The 18787-nt window shown below is 34.3% G+C and overlaps 2 protein-coding genes and 1 pseudogene across 2 annotated transcripts; all 3 read left to right on the top strand.

Annotated features, from left to right (window-relative positions):
* The first annotated feature begins 1282 nt into the window (after positions 1-1282).
* On the top strand, positions 1283-2693 carry LOC114756559 (benzyl alcohol O-benzoyltransferase-like; annotated as a pseudogene).
* A 2850-nt stretch (positions 2694-5543) lies between these two features.
* On the top strand, positions 5544-7487 carry LOC114756561 (benzyl alcohol O-benzoyltransferase-like). The gene is made up of 2 exons (XM_028945508.1): positions 5544-5993; positions 6579-7487. Exons 1-2 carry the CDS (start codon positions 5544-5546, stop codon positions 7485-7487), a joined length of 1359 nt encoding a protein of 452 aa, XP_028801341.1.
* Positions 7488-15825: 8338 nt separating this feature from the next.
* LOC114756562 (uncharacterized) lies at positions 15826-17718 on the top strand. Its single transcript, XM_028945509.1, has 3 exons — positions 15826-16640; positions 16942-17163; positions 17640-17718. The coding sequence occupies exons 1-3, from the start codon at positions 15826-15828 to the stop codon at positions 17716-17718; spliced, it is 1116 nt and encodes a 371-aa protein (XP_028801342.1).
* The last annotated feature ends 1069 nt before the right edge of the window (positions 17719-18787 follow it).

The raw sequence follows: 18787 nt of genomic DNA on the forward strand, positions 1-18787 counted from the left end.
TTAGTGTACTTGGCTAGCTTAATCTATAATTAAGAAGCAAGTATAATGGGGATTTAATTGAGTACTTTTGAAATACAAGGGGGATAAATAATCCTATGACTCATTTTGTCCTTGGAGTTGAAGAATCACTTTTTCTTTCTCTTTTTTTTATATTAATTTTTAATTTTGAAAATAGTTTTCCTTCATTCTTGATATTTGTGTGTAACTCAAATTAGACAAAAGTATGATAATTAATACTTGATCGGGTTTTATAACCAAATCCTCGAGGGAACAATACTTTATTCATCACTTTATTACTTGTGACGACCTGTGCACTTGCGGTGCGAACAATAATATTATATCTGAGTCCATGCATTAATCATGCATCTTTAAACTTTTATTTTAATATTTTCACAGGGAGCTTGCTTGAAGAAATTGTTTCACTATTATTTGACATTGACACAAAAATTTTATAATAACTTTCCAAATTAAAATTTGATATTGATGTGTAACAAATTTGCAATATATTGATGTTCAAAGCTTTAATATAGAAATTGAAAAAAAAAACTAAGTAATATATTACCTTCTGTTTTAATTATAAAACCTTATTTGTAGATTACAAATAAAGTCTTATAATTAAGATTTGAGCTAGTATTCATTTTTTAGGAAGTTCACGTTCAAGTTTTATAATTTTATATTAATATATTAAAAATTTGTAAATAAACTTTTTAATTTTTAACGGGAAAAATTGAAAATTCTTTCTTTATACTCCTTTGGTCCCATTTATACAAGGTAAATAAAGACAGTACTTTTTATCATATTTATAAATGATATTATTAAATTAAATTTTTAACATGAATGTATTATCATTAAAAAAAAAGAAAAAAGACTTTTAGTGATGGTTTTCAATAGCGACACAAAATGTTGCCAGCAGCAAACTTTTTAGAGTCATCGTTGAAGGTCAATTTTCAAAAGTAAGACTTTTAGCCTCGATTTCTAATGTCACCAAGGAAAGAAGCTTTAAGCGGTGACTCAACATGTTGCCACTGAAAACATCTTTCAGTAATGACTCTTTTTGTCACTGTTGTTAAGTTTCAGCGACAATAGCTATGGCATGATTTGGCTGTCTTCAACGGTAACTTTTTGATTTTCAGCAGTAACTAAAGTCAATTTCTTTTGGTAGTGATTCACCTTCCTTTGTCATTTTTAACAGTGATTCCCTTGTACTTATAAATTTAAGCTCCGTCCAGAGGAAACACAAAAGCAATTGCAATTATTTCTCTTTCTGTTCTTCATCTTCTCCATGGCAGCACAACCATCTCCTTCTGATCTCGTTTTAGCAGTGAGAAGGCGGAAGCCGGAGATTATATCGCTGGCAAAGGCTACTCCTCATGAGATCAAGCCTTTGTCTGACTTAGATGAGCAACAATTTTTACGCATCCAAATTCCATTTATACACTTTTATCTTTCTGAAGCTTCCATGGCAGGGAAGGACCCAGTCAAAGTCATCAGAGATGCATTGGCTCAAAGATGATCAAAAACTTATGGTGGATTGTAATGAAGAAGGTGTTATGTTCATTGAAGCTGATGCTGATGTCACACTTCAACAGTTCGGTGATGATCTTCAACCTCCATTTCCATGCTTCCAAGATCTTCGTTACTCCCCTCCTGGTTCTGATGAAATCCTTCACTGTCCCATCTTGCTTATTCAGGTTTTGCACACACTATTTTCTAAATAGCAGAGGGGGCAGGTGACACCCCAAGTCCCACACACGTCTCACCTTTTATTAACCTTATTTCTTTATATTTCACAAATTGTAGGTGACACGCCTCAAGTGTGGTGGTTTCATCTTTGGTCTTCGCATGAATCATTGTTTATGTCATGAACTCCGTTGCTGAGTTTGCTAATGGCGCAACTGAACCTTCGATTCAACCATTGTGGAACAGAGAACTTCTAAATGCGAGAGACCCACCACGTATTACTTGTACTCATGAGTATGATGAAGAAATGATCGACACCACAAATCCATCCACAAACACCATTCTTCGATCTTTCTTCTTCGGACCTACTGAGATCTCTTCCCTTCGTAGATTACTCCCCGACCACCTGCGTCAATCCTCCTCATTTGAGGTTGTCACGGCTTGCCTTTGGCGTTGTCGAACAAAAGCTTTACAACTTGATCCACACAAAGATGTTCGCATGATGTTCATCGTTACGCACGTTTCGGACCCAAACTAAACCCGCCATTACCGAAAGGTTATTATGGCAATGCTTCAGTGTGTCCAACTGCAATTTCAACTGCTGGAAAGCTTTTTGAGAGTCCATTAGGATATGCTTTGGAGTTAGTTAGGAAAGCGAAGGCTGAAGTAAATGGGAGTATTATCACTCCACGGCTGATTTGATAGCCACGAAACGACCAAAATTTTGTGGAACATTAAGATCATGTATGGCATCAGATTTGAGCTATCTTGGATTCAGAGATGTTGATTTTGGGTGGGGCAAAGCAGTGTATGCTGGTATTGCAAAGACTCCTCTCGAGTCATTTCAAGGATTAACTGCTTACGTTGGATATAAAAATAGTAAAGGAGAGGCAGGTAGGGTGGTGCCTATTTGCTTGCCACTGGAATGCATGGAGAGATTTACCAAAGAGTTGGATTGTTTAGTTAATCGTGTCCCGCAGGAGATCCAAGAATCAACAAAAACTCTAATATAAATTATGTTTAATTTGGTGGGGTCAAATTGCATTTTAAAAGTGTTTGGAAGTCAAATTATATTTTAAGACAGGTGTTTGTGTTTTATAGGTAACATACCATACTCCCTCTGGTAGCATGAAATTTAAACTGCTTTAGTTCTTTCTTTTCATAAGATCTTGGTTGTTTAGACATTTAATGTGTTTTTACAATTTTTGTTCCTAATTAATTTTATATATTACTTTAATCAAAGGGTTGGCAACTTGATATACTACATTCTCTTTTATATATTTTTTTTACTTGCCCCTCATAAATAAGGGCATGTTTTCCCAAAAAAAAAGTTCATTTTTCTTATTTATTACTTTTAACTAATTTTAATTGTTATCTTAAACTGCATAATTCGGTTATTAGGCTCTTATAAAGAGTACGGAGAGTATATGTCATCATCAAGTTCATGGCTTATCAAGTGGATGGGTTTGTGTTCGACCTGAGGTGGTGTTTGTTGAATTATGTACTAACTGCTCTCTCTCTCTCTATATATATATAACAATATTTTATAAGCCAAACCGGACATAAAGCCAAAAGACTTGCGGGTTATGATTCAAATGGTCGATTAGTTAGACCGTTGGTTGGACCGGTAATGTAATAATTAAATTAAATATAACATTATATGCATACAAATATAAAAAAAATTATGGTAGAATATATATATAGACACTTATAGAATCAATTTTTTTAATCTGAAATTAGAATTAATTTCATAATTTGCGCATATTAAGCATTTCAAATTTCAAAAATAAGGGATTATTTTGCTCCTTAGCTTTACATCACCTGATGCATAGTGGCTAGCACACAAGATGCTATAATTACAAGTCTTCTCTGTTCAGTATTGGGAACGTGTTGGCCGCTGAAAAAAATGGTAGAAAACAAGATTAAATTGATAGACGGTGGAGATGAATGAAAATTAGGGCAATTTGTATCTTTTTAGAATAAAAATTAAAGAGTCTGATAGTAATATGTCAATTTGCTGAAGCGCCACATCAACTTTTACTTTTCAGTTTTTAACTTTCTGGGTATTCAAACTCTCAGCTTCTCAAGCTCAAGCATGTTGCCGTCAAAATTTCTTCTTCTCCAGCATTTCACAATGCTTTGAACTTCATACCGGCAAAAGATGATGCTCATCATTTTTTTTCCCCTCTCCAATCTATCATGTTAGACATTTTTGTTGTTGTTGATATGATAGTTTTGGATATAATCAGTGTTAATCTCGTGAGACATTCTTCTTTTCCCCTTCTTCCTTCTCTTCTTTATGCTCTTCTTCTACTCCTCCTCTTTTCCGTACCCATGACAGAGAAAAGAATGGGTATTGGGGATATGTGATCAACGTTTCTAAACCAATTTTGAGGTATTGGATTTTCTTCGATGGAAGTTACAAGTGGACTTTGGAGGTGGAAGTTTGGACGGGTTATGGCTGGATGGTTTTCACTTAGCCACTCTGGTTCCTGGCTTTTTAACGGTTAACTGCTTAATAGCGGCCCAATGCCAGGCAAATCCAGCTTAACCGTTGGAATGAGTTTTCCACTTATACCGAGCCAAAGGAATGTACGATCAGCGGTTTAGCCGCTCGGATCATTCGGTCCGGTCTAGCTATTTAAACACTGCAAATTGTTTTAAAATGATTTTAATTAATTTTTTAATAAACGTAAATAGATAAAGTTTATCTTATATTTTGAATTGGAAGGAGTAGCTAATATAAACAATTAGTTGTGATGATGTTGAAAGAATAATATAATAAACTACCAATAATACTTGAAGATTATTTTCCCAAAAACAGATATCATTTAATAGCTGTGTTAGAAGGCTTTCTCAAATATACTCTAATATTTTATAAATATGAGTAAAAAAGACAACTGAAAAGAAGCTGCTTTTGTTCGTGGGGGAAAAAAACCTGCTTTTGAGAAGAAAAGCCAAAGAAAGAAAGAAAAACAAAAAGGGGATAAGAAAACATCCTATATCTACCTGGAAGTGGAATGGCATTGGCCAATTCAAAGACAATAAAGGTCCCTCCACTGATTCAAAATTTGACGCTAAAAGGCTCCGAGCAGCTGAGATGATTTTGAGGATTTGTGGTAAAAAACCAGTTGGTTCAGAAAACTTTGAGAAAGCTTCCATTAAAACATCAACTGAATGAACACTGTTCATTTGCTATTGCCAGAGTTGAGATTATTTTATACTTTTTTAAGCAATGTTAATGATTTTATGTTTTAAATGATGCTTTATTGTCTAATGACATCACAATAGTTATTAAGTATTATAAAACATCAAAAAATATTTGATATATTTTGATATGATTAATATCGTAATTGCATCACGTGTAAAAGGATGACTCTTAATTAGCAATTAATTGTCCCTACAGTTCGAGAAAAAGCTCAACTTACGACGTTATATAATTATAAGAGGCATTTTTTTTCCAAATATACCCTTATTAATGAAAAAAGTAAGTAAATGATGTAATAAATGAATTAAAGAGGAAAGAGAATATATGGGAGTAAAATAGGAACAAATTCATTAAATATTCAGACAAAAATAAATATTATCTTATGCAAAAAAAAAACGAAATCCTTCTGTTAATGTTTTGCTTATATTTTGAATCAGAAGGAATATAATTTAATATTCAAATTCCAGAAGAATATTCTAAATTTATAATTTTCTTACTTACGAAACTAGCTTTGGTCTTATTTAACTCGTACCTATAAACTTAAGCTCCATCCAGACGAAACATAAACAACTTGCAAGATATATATGCGCGCGCGCGCGAACACACACCACTCAGTTATCGTTTCTCTTTCTTCTTTTCTTCGATCATCTCCTCCATGGAACAACCATCTCCTTCTGATCTCGTTTTCACAGTTAGAAGACAGAAGCCTGAGCTTATATCGCCGGCGAAGCCTACTCCTCGTGAACTCAAGCCTTTGTCTGACATAGATGGCAGAGATTTCATACGTATTCAAACTCCGTTCATTCATTTTTATCGTTCTGAAGCTTCAATGGCAGGGAAGGACCCAGTCAAAGTCATCAGGGAAGCATTGGCTCAAACACTTGTGTTTTACTATCCATTTGCAGGAAGAATCAGGGAAGGTGAAGATCACAAACTAATGGTGGATTGTAATGAAGAAGGTGTTATGTTCATTGAGGCCGATGCTGACGTCACTCTTCAACAGTTTGGCAATGATCTTCAACCTCCATTTCCATGCTTTGGAGACCTTCTTTATTCTTCTCCTGCTTCTGATCAAATCCTTCGCTGTCCCATCTTGCTTGTTCAGGTTTCATACACTCCTGTTTTCTAATTAGCTTGACTCTGCCTTTTCATCTATTTGTTTGTAAAAGTAATTCCACAAACTTGATAATTTGACCTAATTTTTAATGACAGGTTCGGGTAGTTTTTTTCCCTTTCTATTTGATCTTTATGATTTCCACAATTATAAGGATAAGGTCTTATACTTATTATCTATTAATTAAGGTTCATCTGGATGCTCACTAATCGATATTAAGTTGTCACAAAATAAAAAAATGAAAGATTTTTCCTTGCATCTATATATAATATGTAATATATTAGATTTTAATTTTATTTAGATTAATGCAGCAAAATTAATCCAGATATATGTTGGGGGAGGGTCACATAATCAACTACTATAGTTATTTCTCTTACAAATTAACAAAGTACTATAAGTATAGGGATCAATACCTATAATTGAGAAAGTTATAATGACCAACAAAAAGGAAAAAAAAAATACAAGTATTTAATATTGAATAAGATGAAGAATTTATAGGAACTTGCATGTTAATTTTCCTTTTTTAATCATTTCTTTATACTTCACAAATTCTTGACATACATTTATGAATTGTAGGTGACACGCCTGAAGTGTGGTGGTTTCATCTTTGCTCTTCGCATGAATCATTGTCTATGTGATGGATATGGTATAGTCCAATTCATGAACGCCCTTGCTGAATTAGCTAAAGGCGCATCTGAACCCTCCATTCAACCAGTGTGGCATAGAGAACTTCTAAATGCGAGAGACCCACCACGTGTTACTTGCACTCATCATGAGTACGATGAAGAAGGAATCGAAACCACGACAAAACCCTACACAAACATTGTTCTTCGATCTTTCTTCTTCGGACCAACTGAGATTTCTTCCCTCCGTAGATTACTCCCCGACCACCTTCGTCAATCCTCCTCATCATTTGAGGTTGTTACAGCATGCCTTTGGCTTTGTCGAACAAGAGCTTTACAACTAGATCCACACAAAGATGCTCGCATGATGGTGGTCGTCAATGCACGTTTTGGACATAACAGACTAAATCCTCCATTACCAAAAGGTTATTATGGCAATGCTTCTGTGTTTCCTGCTGCAGTTTCAACTGTTGGTGAGCTTTGTGAGAGTCCATTAAGGTATGCTTTGGAGTTAGTGAAGAAAGCAAAGGCTGAAGTGAATGATGAGTATTTTCACTCTGTGATTGATTTGGTAGCCACTAGACGACCGACATGTTTTTTAACAGTAAGATCATGTATGGTATCAGATTTGAGCAGACTTGGATTCAGAGATGTTGACTTTGGGTGGGGCAAGGCAGTATATGCTGGTCCTGCAAAGAGTGGAGTTCAAACATTTCCAGGAGTAACTTTCTACATTGGACACAGAAATTGTAAAGGAGAGGAAGGTAGGGTGGGGCTTGTTTGCTTGCCACTTGAATGCATGGAGAGGTTTGCCAAAGAGTTGGATCATTTGCTTGGTGGTGTTCGAATTAGCTTATTTTGAGTTATTTTACGTTATGCAAGGTAAATATATGAGAGAAATTTTATCTCAAAGTGTAAAAGAGCTTTTTATTAGTTGGTTCTGGTATTCAGTGGCAGATCTAAGAATTACGTTTGGTGGGGTGAATTTTCATTTTGGAAGTGCTTGTAAGTCAAATTGTAAGTCTTATATAAATATATATTCCTCCCAATATAAGACGCCTTTTGTAGTGTAAATTACACTACAAAAAGGGTGTTATATTTAAAACCGGAGGAGTGTATATTAATTATCAAGTAAGGTGGGTGGATGACTAGGTGTTCTCCCTAGGGAGAACTAGTCGTTGTATGAGACCCATCCTTTTTACTCATATGATGCAGTGAATTAGTAAATATGAAATAATATTATTACTACACTTTTGGAACATTAATTTATTTAATGATAATATTTGAAAAAATAATTTATTTTCTTTTTTGTGTAATTAATGAATATATATGATATTGAACATATCAAAATATATCAAATATTTTTACACTCCTCCGGTTTTAATGTAATACCTAATTAATTAATTTGATTAGATTAAGAATGTTAGTTAAGTTAGTTAATATGATATTTTTTTCTAAAACATACTAATTATTTTTCTTAACTTTCTCTCTATCTTTTCTACTTGATTATTGTTGAAGAAATATCAATAAGGTTAATTTGAAAAAAAAATTGATAAACATATAAAATATATTTTATATATAGAACTAACATCAACTCTAAAATTAGGTCTTACGTACATTAAGGACGAGAGGAGTATTGACAAACTCAATTATTTTTATATATTTTGATATCTTTTATATGGGTTTTGTCAACTTAATTAGTCCCTTTTCACCTTAATTGATTTAATATGTTTTATTTTGAATTATTATTTTATAGGGGCAAAATTGTCATATTTCGGTTTAATTGTGACTAATTGATTTTTGAGGACAATTAATGCGACCTTATCTTTGAATTTTTACTTGTAGGTTTTTGGAAGATTAAGAAAATAAAATAATAAAAATAAATAAAATAAATAAAAAAAGAAAAGAAAAAAATAAATTAAAAAAAGAAAAAATAATAAAAGGAGGGAGCAAAACGCTGCGTTTTGCTCCACAACCCTAATATCCATTATTATCATCTTCATCCAGAGAAGCTGGAGGGGGACGCTAAATGAGCTGGGACGGCGCGAGGGACCTAGTAGTAAAACAGAGGAGGCGTACGCACGAACCAGCGAGCAGAGGGCTGACGGCGCAAGTCCAAGGAGCATTCCTCATTCTTCTCCGTTGAACCTGCCTGGTGGAAGACAGATCAGCAATGGCAGCAAGAGAACATGACGAAATAAAAGAGAGAACAGAGCGGCGGTGTGGACGAGCGGAAGAGAGGGAGAGAGGCAGAGGTTGACGGCGATCATCTTCTCCCTCTCTGCGTTGCGACAAAATCAGAGGATCAAGGGAGTGACGACTTGAAGGAGAACCAGAGAAGCTTGACAGTTTTCTTCACTCTTTCTTCGATATTCTTCATGGCTGGATATGGTAGAATTCTGAATATGGCATTCCTCGTGGCAATCCGGGCTAAGGTTGTATAATCTTCCAATTCAACAAGAATGGCAGGAGCTTGGATCTTCAAAAGGGAGTTTTAGTTGCTTTAATTTCTTACTCAATAATTGTTTAACAATTCCTAGGTCTTAGGATAGTTTTTCTGATTGTTGGGATAATTGTATTGCTTAATCTGATTATATTTGGAGATTATTGTAACTGAATTATTGCTTAGCATGTGACATTGGGCTGTTTATAACTTTAATTTCAATTATAATGTTGTGGTTATGACATTTGTATTGATTTGGAGTTAATATATTGTGATTTTCTGAGGTGGCTTGGAATTTTGGATCATCTTGTCTCTTGCTAGCTTTAATTCTGTTATTTTGGATTTAAGAGTTCTAATTAAGCATTGGTTTTTAGCATCCTTAATCCCATTTTACTATTCTGGTTGCAGTTAGTAAGTTGGGATTTTAGGAAAATATTTTGTGGCAACTCGAGGTGGCTCGGTTGTTGGATTACAAGCTTAATTATAATTCTTAATTCATTGTTTTAACTCCCACATCTTTTAGAGTGATGATTGCCTATATTGTTGAATTGGAGGATTGATTATTATTATTGTTATTTGTGTGTTTCATTTTCATTTTTTTAATCTTCATTCATGTTAATCATTTTTATATAAAAACAAAAAAAAGTATTTTAATTTTAATTTAATTCAAGGTGTTTACTTAACAATTATCAAATCAAAAATCCTTTTTTATAGTTTAGGTTACTTGCATTTATTTACTAGGATTTAATTTCATTTTTGGCTCCTCAAAGTGAATACGACCCAGATTGTGCACTATCTTACATTAATTCGGTTAATTTTTAGAGTAACCCCAAAGCGACAAATTAAGGGCAAGTTAAGTTCAAATGGCGCCGTTGCCGGAGAGTCAAGAAATTGGTTCCCTAGTAATTAAGTGTCAAGTAGCCTTGATTGGGGTTCAATTGTTGAGCCTTTTTAGTTTTTATTTTTGTTATTTTTTGCATTTTCTTTAGTAGTTTGCATTTGCTTCTTTTGATTTTTCATTGCTTTTCTTTCATTTGCATCAAAATTTTTCAAAAATACAACCAAATATCTTGTTTTTTTTTGCATATAGATATAGACACTTGCATGTCTTTGCATCATAATGTTGGATCTACATCCAAAATTTTGTAGAAATCTGAGTTTTCAAAAAAAAATTCAGTTTGTTGGAACTAAAATTTTTTTCTCGCCTAGAAAATTCTGAAAATTGGTATTCTAAAGATTTTGGGCATTTTAAGCAAGACTAATAGCTATACTATTAGCCCTAGCAAATTTTGGCCAAATTCAAACGCTTTCCCTACTTTTTCTAATTTTCTTTCTTTTCTGGAATTTTTTCAGATTTTTCTGTTTGTGTGTTTTTGTTTTATTTTTTTGATTTTTCTAGCTTTTTAGGATTTTTTTGAGTTTCTTTAGATTGGCTCTTGTTAGGAATTGATTGTGTGACTCATGGCTTGGTTTAATAGCAATCATGATCTACCCTCGCACTCTCACTCTTTTGCAGGAAATAGTACATGGAATGAAGCACCTTCTAATTCAACATGTTCTCAAGAGATTGAAGAGTTGTTACAACAGTTGGACTCCTTCTAAGCTCAGCTAGAGTCTCAAATGCCTAACCACATCTATACCCATGACCCTTCTTGGATGAACCATCCTCCACATCAATCACCTAACCCATCACTCCAACCTCACCAACCATACTTTAATCATATATCTCTAGCATATGCACACCACCAAGAACCACCTCCTTTTCCATTTGAATACTACCATCAACCCTCGTCCCAATCCAAGTACCATTCTCTCCCCCAATCTCATGGACATCAATTCAATGAACCTGACTCATTTCTTACTATTCCTAAGAAGGACCAGATACAATTTTTAAGAGAAGCTTATGACCGCTTAAATTCATACTACCATGGATTACTTGAAGAAGCACAGATATCTGGACTCTCAAAGGAATCAGAGGAAGAGTTAGGAGAATGCAAGAGTGCATTAAAGAAAATCTTGAGTGATATAGCTCAAATTGAATATGAGAATGGGAAGGATGAACCAAAGTGCCCAGATTTACTCATACAAGAAGCTGAAATGAAGCATGAGCATCTACAAACTCATAAGGACTTGTGCTCTACATCAGGTAATATTGATCCTCTTCTTGAGGAGATTGACCCTTGTGCTATAACTACTATTCCTGTTGAAGCTTTTGATAATATGAGTGATGATGAGATGGATGAAGAAATTGTCTGTGAATCCCCTCATGTTTTTGAACATGCTAATACTCATCTTGTTGCTCTTAGTGGTAGTGATTTGGATGAAGATGCTGTTTTGTGTGATGATTCACATGCCAACCATGTTTCTCTTCCTAGTATTGAAAGTGCTGTTATTGATAAGTATGAGAACATTAAGGTTGCTAAATCTTAAGTGCAATTATTGATGACAAATGTGAGAATAATCATTGCCTTGAGAACCAGTTGCATGATAATTCCTTTGAGTTAGTAGCTTCTAGTGTTGTTGAGAAAGACTCTGAAATTTTGACTGACAAAATTATGCATGTAGATGAGTCTTTTCAACAAATTTTGTCTTGTGACTTACCTCCTGACTTAGCTAGTTGTGTAAATAGTACTATTTTATTGCATGATCACAATTTACATGAATCTTCTTCTGCGTCCACCCTTTTACCTCCCACCTCTTGTGAATGTGATAGTGATGTGCTGTACTCCAATAACTGTCAGTTGGATTCTTAAGTTTCCACGTCACATGAACCTAAGTGTTTTGAAACTTTAAATGATTGTTTGACTCCTACTGATGGGAGTATCATTGACTTTCTTGGATGCTGTAGCTACTTGAAGAGCCTAGATCATAAAATGTCTTTACTTTATTTGAAATCACTCGAAGTTTATATTGTTGGATTTGGTATTGCTGCTAGCTTGTTTTCTATGCAGGCACATAATTGGAAGGGATCTCCTCAACACCAAACTCCACCATATGCTCTTGGACCTCTTTCAATTGACCCTGAGCCACCACCAAGAAAGTGCAATCATGAAGAGCAATCCTTTTTGCTAAATTTCATGTTTCTCATTATTGATGAGAATTTCTCTTTTAAGAGTCTAAGGCGCTTTAAGCACAAGGTTGTCTCTTTCCTCACTTATTCTCTCTTGTCATTACCTTGTCCTTGGATTTTGCATTGAGGACAATGCAAAATTTAAGTGTGGGGGAGAGATTGTTGTTGAGTTGAGCTGTTTTGGAAATTTTTTTTTCCTTTGGATTTGTTCCTGTTTCCTAAGTATTGCTATTATAGTTGCTCTCTTCTTTGCCTTATTGGTTGATTTTTGAATTGCATCGCATGATTTGAGAGTGATTCTTGCTTGGGAATTTTGCTGCTAGTTTCTATGTCCTCCTGTTTTCATTCGCCTTAGTGTTCTACACTGCTGTATGGGCGAGTTGCTGTTTCTCTCTATTGTTGAATTTTGACTTTTGTAATCCTTGGGCATCTCTTTTAAAATCCTTTTGCACAATGCTTGTGAATATTGCACGGCTGAGTTTGATTGCATTTGAATTGAGTGATTTCTGTTCTTAGTTGATTAGCATAGTAGAATGCTTTTAGTGCAGTGTTATTAACCTTGTTTCATAGCTTGATCCTTAAAGAGGAAACATCTTGGAGAAAAGCCTTGATGGAAGGATTGTTGAGCCATATATTTTCTCATCTTGTGTGATTTTCACCTAGTTTTGGTTAACCTCTGGAACTTGTCTAGATTCTTTTTCAAAGTTGCACTAATACCTAGATTTGTGAAGATGATAGAGGCATTCATTTCTAAACCTTTACCCAAACACAAACCACTTCATTTAACCTTTGTTCACCCCTTTGAGCCTTCACTTTCATTCCATTCATTTTTTTAGCAAGTGTTTTGCATGAGTTATATTTGGTTTTTCATTTTGAAAAGTATATCATTAATGTCTATATCTTTGCCTTCTTAGGTTTGGATGCCAAAGAAAAAGAAAAAAAAAAGCAAAAAAAAAGAGAGATAGAAAAAGGCAAGAAAGAGAAGAAAATGTTTAGAAAAAGCCAAAGAAAGAAAGTTATTAAAAAAAACAGAGAGAGAAAATAAGTTGTAACAAAAGAATAAATTTGAAATAAGGCATTCCATGGTGGTTTGAAGAGCAAGGATTTTTGTCTCAAAAGGTTAAAATCTGCACATTGGTGTTGTTTTATGATTGTACTTTAGCTCACTTTGAGTTGATACTTTATTACTCATGCATTTCACTTGTTAGTCCATTCATTCATTTGGCCTTGTTTTTCGACATTACAACCCTTCAAGTCCTCTTGATCATGGGTCTAAGGTATGCTAGCGGTGGAGATATTAGAATATCTACAAGCTTATGGTAGGTGCTAATCTAGGTGAATTGAGTGAAATTTTTCCCCATTTGAGAGATGAGTGAAACACTTGTACCCTATGTGAGCTCTATTATGTTTCTCTCCCTTTATCCTGCTATGTTTCAAGTGTTAATTTCTTTGCATTGAAATATTCTACAATTGTTGATTGATTAGGAATAAAGGTTGCTTGAGTTAATTGCACATTCATACTTAGTCGATCTTATGGTTGCTTGCATTGAGTCTCTCTATTGGATTCTTCTTTAATGATGTTTTCCCCAGGAGTGCAAAAGGCTAAGTGTGGGGGAGTTGATAAACTCAATTATTTTTATATATTTTGATATCTTTTATATGGGTTTTGTCGACTTAATTAGTCCCTTTTGACCTTAATTGATTGATTAATTGATTTAATATGTTTTATTTTGAATTATTATTTTATAGGGGCAAAATTGTCATATTTCGGTTTAATTGTGACTAATTGATTTTTGAGGACAATTAATGCTACCTTATCTTTGAATTTTTGCTTGCAGGCTTTTGGAAGATTAAGAAAATAAAAAAATAAAAAATAAATAAAATAAATAAATAAAAAAGAAAAGAAAAAAATAAATTAAAAAAAAAGAAAAAAAAATAAAAGTAGTGTTTTGCTCCACCCCTAATATCCATTATTATCATCTTCATCAGGAGAAGCTGGAGGGGGACGCTAAATGAGCTGGGACGGCGCGAGGGACCTGGTAGTAAAACAGAGGAGGGGCACGCACGAACCAGCGAGCAGAGGGCTGACGGCGCAAGTCCAAGGAGCATTCCTCATTCTTCTCCGTTGAACCTGCCTGGTGGAAGACAGATCAGCAATGGCAGCAAGAGAACATGACGAAATAAAAGAGAGAACAGAGCGGCGGTGTGGACGAGCGGAAGAGAGGGAGAGAGGCAGAGGTTGACGGCGATCATCTTCTCCCTCTCTGCGTTGCGACAAAATCAGAGGATCAAGGGAGTGACGACTTGAAGGAGAACCAGAGAAGCTTGACAGTTTTCTTCACTCTTTCTTCGATATTCTTCATGGCTGGATATGGTAGAATTCTGAATATGGCATTCCTCGTGGCAATCCGGGGCTAAGGTTGTATAATCTTCCAATTCAACAAGAATGGCAGGAGCTTGGATCTTCAAAAGGGAGTTTTAGTTGCTTTAATTTCTTACTCAATAATTGTTTAACAATTCCTAGGTCTTAGGATAGTTTTTCTGATTGTTGGGATAATTGTATTGCTTAATCTGATTATATTTGGAGATTATTGTAACTGAATTATTGCTTAGCATGTGACATTGGGCTGTTTATAACTTTAATTTCAATTATAATGTTGTGGTTATGACATTTGTATTGATTTGGAGTTAATATATTGTGATTTTCTGAGGTGGCTTGGAATTTTGGATCATCTTGTCTCTTGCTAGCTTTAATTCTGTTATTTTGGATTTAAGAGTTCTAATTAAGCATTGGTTTTTAGCATCCTTAATCCCATTTTACTATTCTGGTTGCAGTTAGTAAGTTGGGATTTTAGGAAAATATTTTGTGGCAACTCGAGGTGGCTCGGTTGTTGGATTACAAGCTTAATTATAATTCTTAATTCATTGTTTTAACTCCCACATCTTTTAGAGTGATGATTGCCTATATTGTTGAATTGGAGGATTGATTATTATTATTGTTATTTGTGTGTCTCATTTTCATTTCTTTAATCTTCATTCATGTTAATCATTTTTATATAAAAACAAAAAAAAGTATTTTAATTTTAATTTAATTCAAGTTGTTTACTTAACAATTATCAAATCAAAAATCCTTTTTTATAGTTTAGGTCATGGTTATTAGTATCATGCGATTCGAGATTCGAATCGCACGATATGCTACAGATTGCACACTGGGAGATACGAATCTCCCAGTGTATCCCTTTGCCATCTGAATCGCGCGATTCACGTCGCAATCGTGCGACGTCGGTGGATCGCACGATTCTGGGCTCTGTTGGGTCGCACGGATTCGACCCGTATCTGTGCGCGACCCGACATGATAATACCCCCTTTTTTTGTTTTTTTTTCCGATTTTTTTGTTATTTAAAGGGAGAAACTGCTGCAAATTGAATTATAAGCATGTGAAACCCTATTTTTTTATTCCCATCTGCTCTGTTCTTCACGTTCTGTATCTTGTGCCCCACGGTTGCATTTTTTCTCCTCTTCTACTGGTCCTTTTTGGTCAAAAAGTTATAAAAATTGAAGGCAGTGGTCCACTCTATACTGTTGCTGACTTGCTGGTTGATTGGGGTCCATTCTACTCCTATTTAGTAATTTTTTCCTGCTTCTTTTTTGCTTCTATTGGATATTATATTTGTGAAGGTAGGAAAAATGAGTCAGAATCAGAATAAGAAAAAAAAGGAAGCTGATATTACATGGAATCACTTTGAAAGTGTTCCTCCCCATAGACTTATGGTTAAATGCAAATACTGTTCACATCAATGTTGGGGTGGGGTAGCTAGGATGAAACATCATTTGGCTGGAACTAGAGAGAATGTGAGTCCTTGTACAAGTGTTCCTGATGAAGTGAAAAAGTTGTTTGTTAAAATGTTAGAAAATAGAGAAAAAAGTAAAGATGCCAGTAGTGTTGAAGTATTTGAAGAGGCAACTGCTCAAGATGCTAAGGGGAAGGAAGGGACATCAAAAACTACCAAACAGAAAACAATGAATGAGATGGTAAAAGATAGAGAGTTAGTAATTCAAGATATTTGTAAATGCATCTATGGTAATGCTTTATCATTTAATTTGGTGAGAAGTCCACTATTCATTCAAATGTTAAAATCTGTTGGTGAATATGGTAGGGGTTTGAAACCTCCAAGTTATCATGAGGTGAGAGTTTCTCACTTGAAAAAAGCAGTTGATAAAATTCAAGAAAGTTTAGCAAAGTATAAGAAGGAATGGGAGAAATGGGGTTGTACCTTGATATGTGATGGTTGGACTGATGGTAAAGGAAGGTCTCTTACTAATTTTTTAGTTAACAGTCCTAGTGGAACAGTTTTTCTAAAGTCAGTGGATACAAGTAGTGTGATTAAGGATGCTAAACAAATGTTTGAATTACTAGACAATTTGGTTGAGGAAATTGGGGAGGATAATGTGGTGCAAGTTGTGACAGATGGTGTGTCAAATCTCGTGGCAGCAGGGAAGATGTTAGAAGAGAAGAGAACAAAATTATTTTGGTCCCCTTGTGCAGACACTGTCTTGATTTAATCCTTGAAGACATTGGGCAACTTCCAGTATTTTATAATACCATCACCAATGCAAAGAAAATAACAACCTTCATTTATAGGCATACATGGGTCCTTAACTTGTATAGAAAGTATTCTAAAGTAAAAGAATTAGCTAGACCGGCAGTGACAAGGTTTGCAACAGCTTATCTTACACTAAGTTGTATATTGCAACAAAAAAATGCTCTTTGAACCATGTTTGCTTCAATTATTGGATTTCTAGTACTTTTGCTAGTAAAAGTGAGGGCAAGCAAGTGGTGGACATGGTTTTTGGGGATTCTAGATTTTGGAGTTCCATCAAATATTGCTTAAAGTGTGTGAGTCCACTTGTAAAAGTTTTAAGACTTGTAGATGGTGACTCTAAACCTGCTATGCCATATATTTATGAAGCAATGGATAGAGCCAAAGAAGAGATTGCTGACAATTTTGAAAAGAAGGAATCAAGGTATAAAAAAATATGGAAGATCATTGATATTCGTTGGACTTTGCAATTACATAGACCCCTCCATGCGGTTGCCTACTTTCTTAATCCTAAGTAAGTTTTATACACTTTAAAATTTAAATATTATTGTTTAATTGTATGTTAGAACTTAGAAAAACATAACTTATTTGTTATTTTCGTAGGTTTCATTATGATGAAAAATTTAATGCGGACCAGGAAGTTTATTTTGGTTTATATGAAACTATTGAGAGAATGATTCTGGATAGAAAGACAAGATTTTTAGTTGATCAACAACTTGAAGCATTTAAGTCTGCTAAGGGGCTTTTTGGAAGGAGCATGGCAATAGATACTAGAAACAAAAAGCAACCTGGTACCATTCTCTAGTCTATAGTCTATTCTATTTAGAAGACTGTAATTTTTAATCTTAATAATAAATATGAATTTTTGAAATCATTTCTCATTATTGTATCCTTTTTTAGCTCTTTGGTGGGAAAGTTATGGAGGAGAGGGCAAGGAGTTGCAAAAGATAGCTATGAGGATTTTGAGTCTCACGTGTAGTGCTACTGGATGTGAAAGAAATTGGAGCACATTTGATCAAGTGCATACTAAGCGAAGAAATCGTTTAGAACAACAAAGGTTAAATGCACTTGTATTTGTCAAGTACAACCTTCAACTTGAGATGAGACAAAAGATTAGAGAGGAAAAAGGAGAGACATATGATCCAATCTGTTTATCAGATATTGAATCTGATGATGAGTGGATCACTGAAAAAGAAAATCCATGCTTGCCAGTGGACGGGTCATGGATGGACATACATGAGAGTTTTACTCTTGATGAAGGAGCTCCAAGTAAAAAAGAAAGAGAGGTATAATATTTCAAAGCTAAACTTAAGTTAATTTTTAGTTTAAATATATACCATCATACTTATTAAGTTTTTTTTCCCATAGGTCCAAGAAACTTGAATGCCAAAGCCAATAACAAAGGAAAATCTATAGTAAGACAAGAGAATGAGAATGAAGATGATGCTGAAGATGGGGAAGAGGAGGATGATGAAGAAGTGACATTGTTAATGGAGGATGATCATGAATTGAGTGACATTGATCTTGGAGATGATGAATGAGGAATTGAATTTTATGTTCAGTGATTTTAGTCTTTTTAAGCTAGGATTTTGATTTTGTGAATTGATTTTGAGGACTATTTGTCTTTAGAATTTCATATGTTGGTTTTTATATTTTTTTTTAGAGTCTAAAATAACTAATATTTACAAACTTTTGATATCTTTTTATACAAAAATTACTTATATATCATCCTTAATAGTTATTCATGAATCTTACGATTCACGATACGTTACGATTCAAGATTCAAAAAATCGGCTTTTCGATTCACGATTCGTATCTCATTTTGATAACCATGGTTTAGGTTACTTGCATTTATTTACTATGATTTAATTTCATTTTCGGCTCCTCAAAGTGAATACGACCTGGATTGTGCACTATATTGCATTAATTCGGTTAATTTTTGAAGTAACCCCAAAGCGACAAATTAAGGGCAAGTTAACTTCAAGTATGTTTTATAATACTTAATGCCCATTGTGTTGTAATTTAATTTGACAATAATGGAGCATCTT

This window comes from Neltuma alba, unplaced genomic scaffold, assembly GCF_004799145.2.
Source record: "Neltuma alba isolate B1F8T4 unplaced genomic scaffold, ASM479914v2 tig00010436_pilon, whole genome shotgun sequence".
In the NCBI taxonomy this organism is placed as follows: Eukaryota; Viridiplantae; Streptophyta; class Magnoliopsida; order Fabales; family Fabaceae; genus Neltuma; species Neltuma alba.

Coding starts and splice junctions, on each gene's coding strand:
- LOC114756561 (XM_028945508.1), top strand. CDS start 5,544: ATGGAACAACCATCTCCTTCTGATCTCGTTTTCACAGTTAGAAGACAG. Junction 5,994..6,578: donor GTCCCATCTTGCTTGTTCAG/GTTTCATACACT, acceptor TATGAATTGTAG/GTGACACGCCTGAAGTGTGG.
- LOC114756562 (XM_028945509.1), top strand. CDS start 15,826: ATGAGTCAGAATCAGAATAAGAAAAAAAAGGAAGCTGATATTACATGG. Junction 16,641..16,941: donor CTCGTGGCAGCAGGGAAGAT/GTTAGAAGAGAA, acceptor TTGGATTTCTAG/TACTTTTGCTAGTAAAAGTG. Junction 17,164..17,639: donor TTTGAAAAGAAGGAATCAAG/GTATAAAAAAAT, acceptor ATCCTTTTTTAG/CTCTTTGGTGGGAAAGTTAT.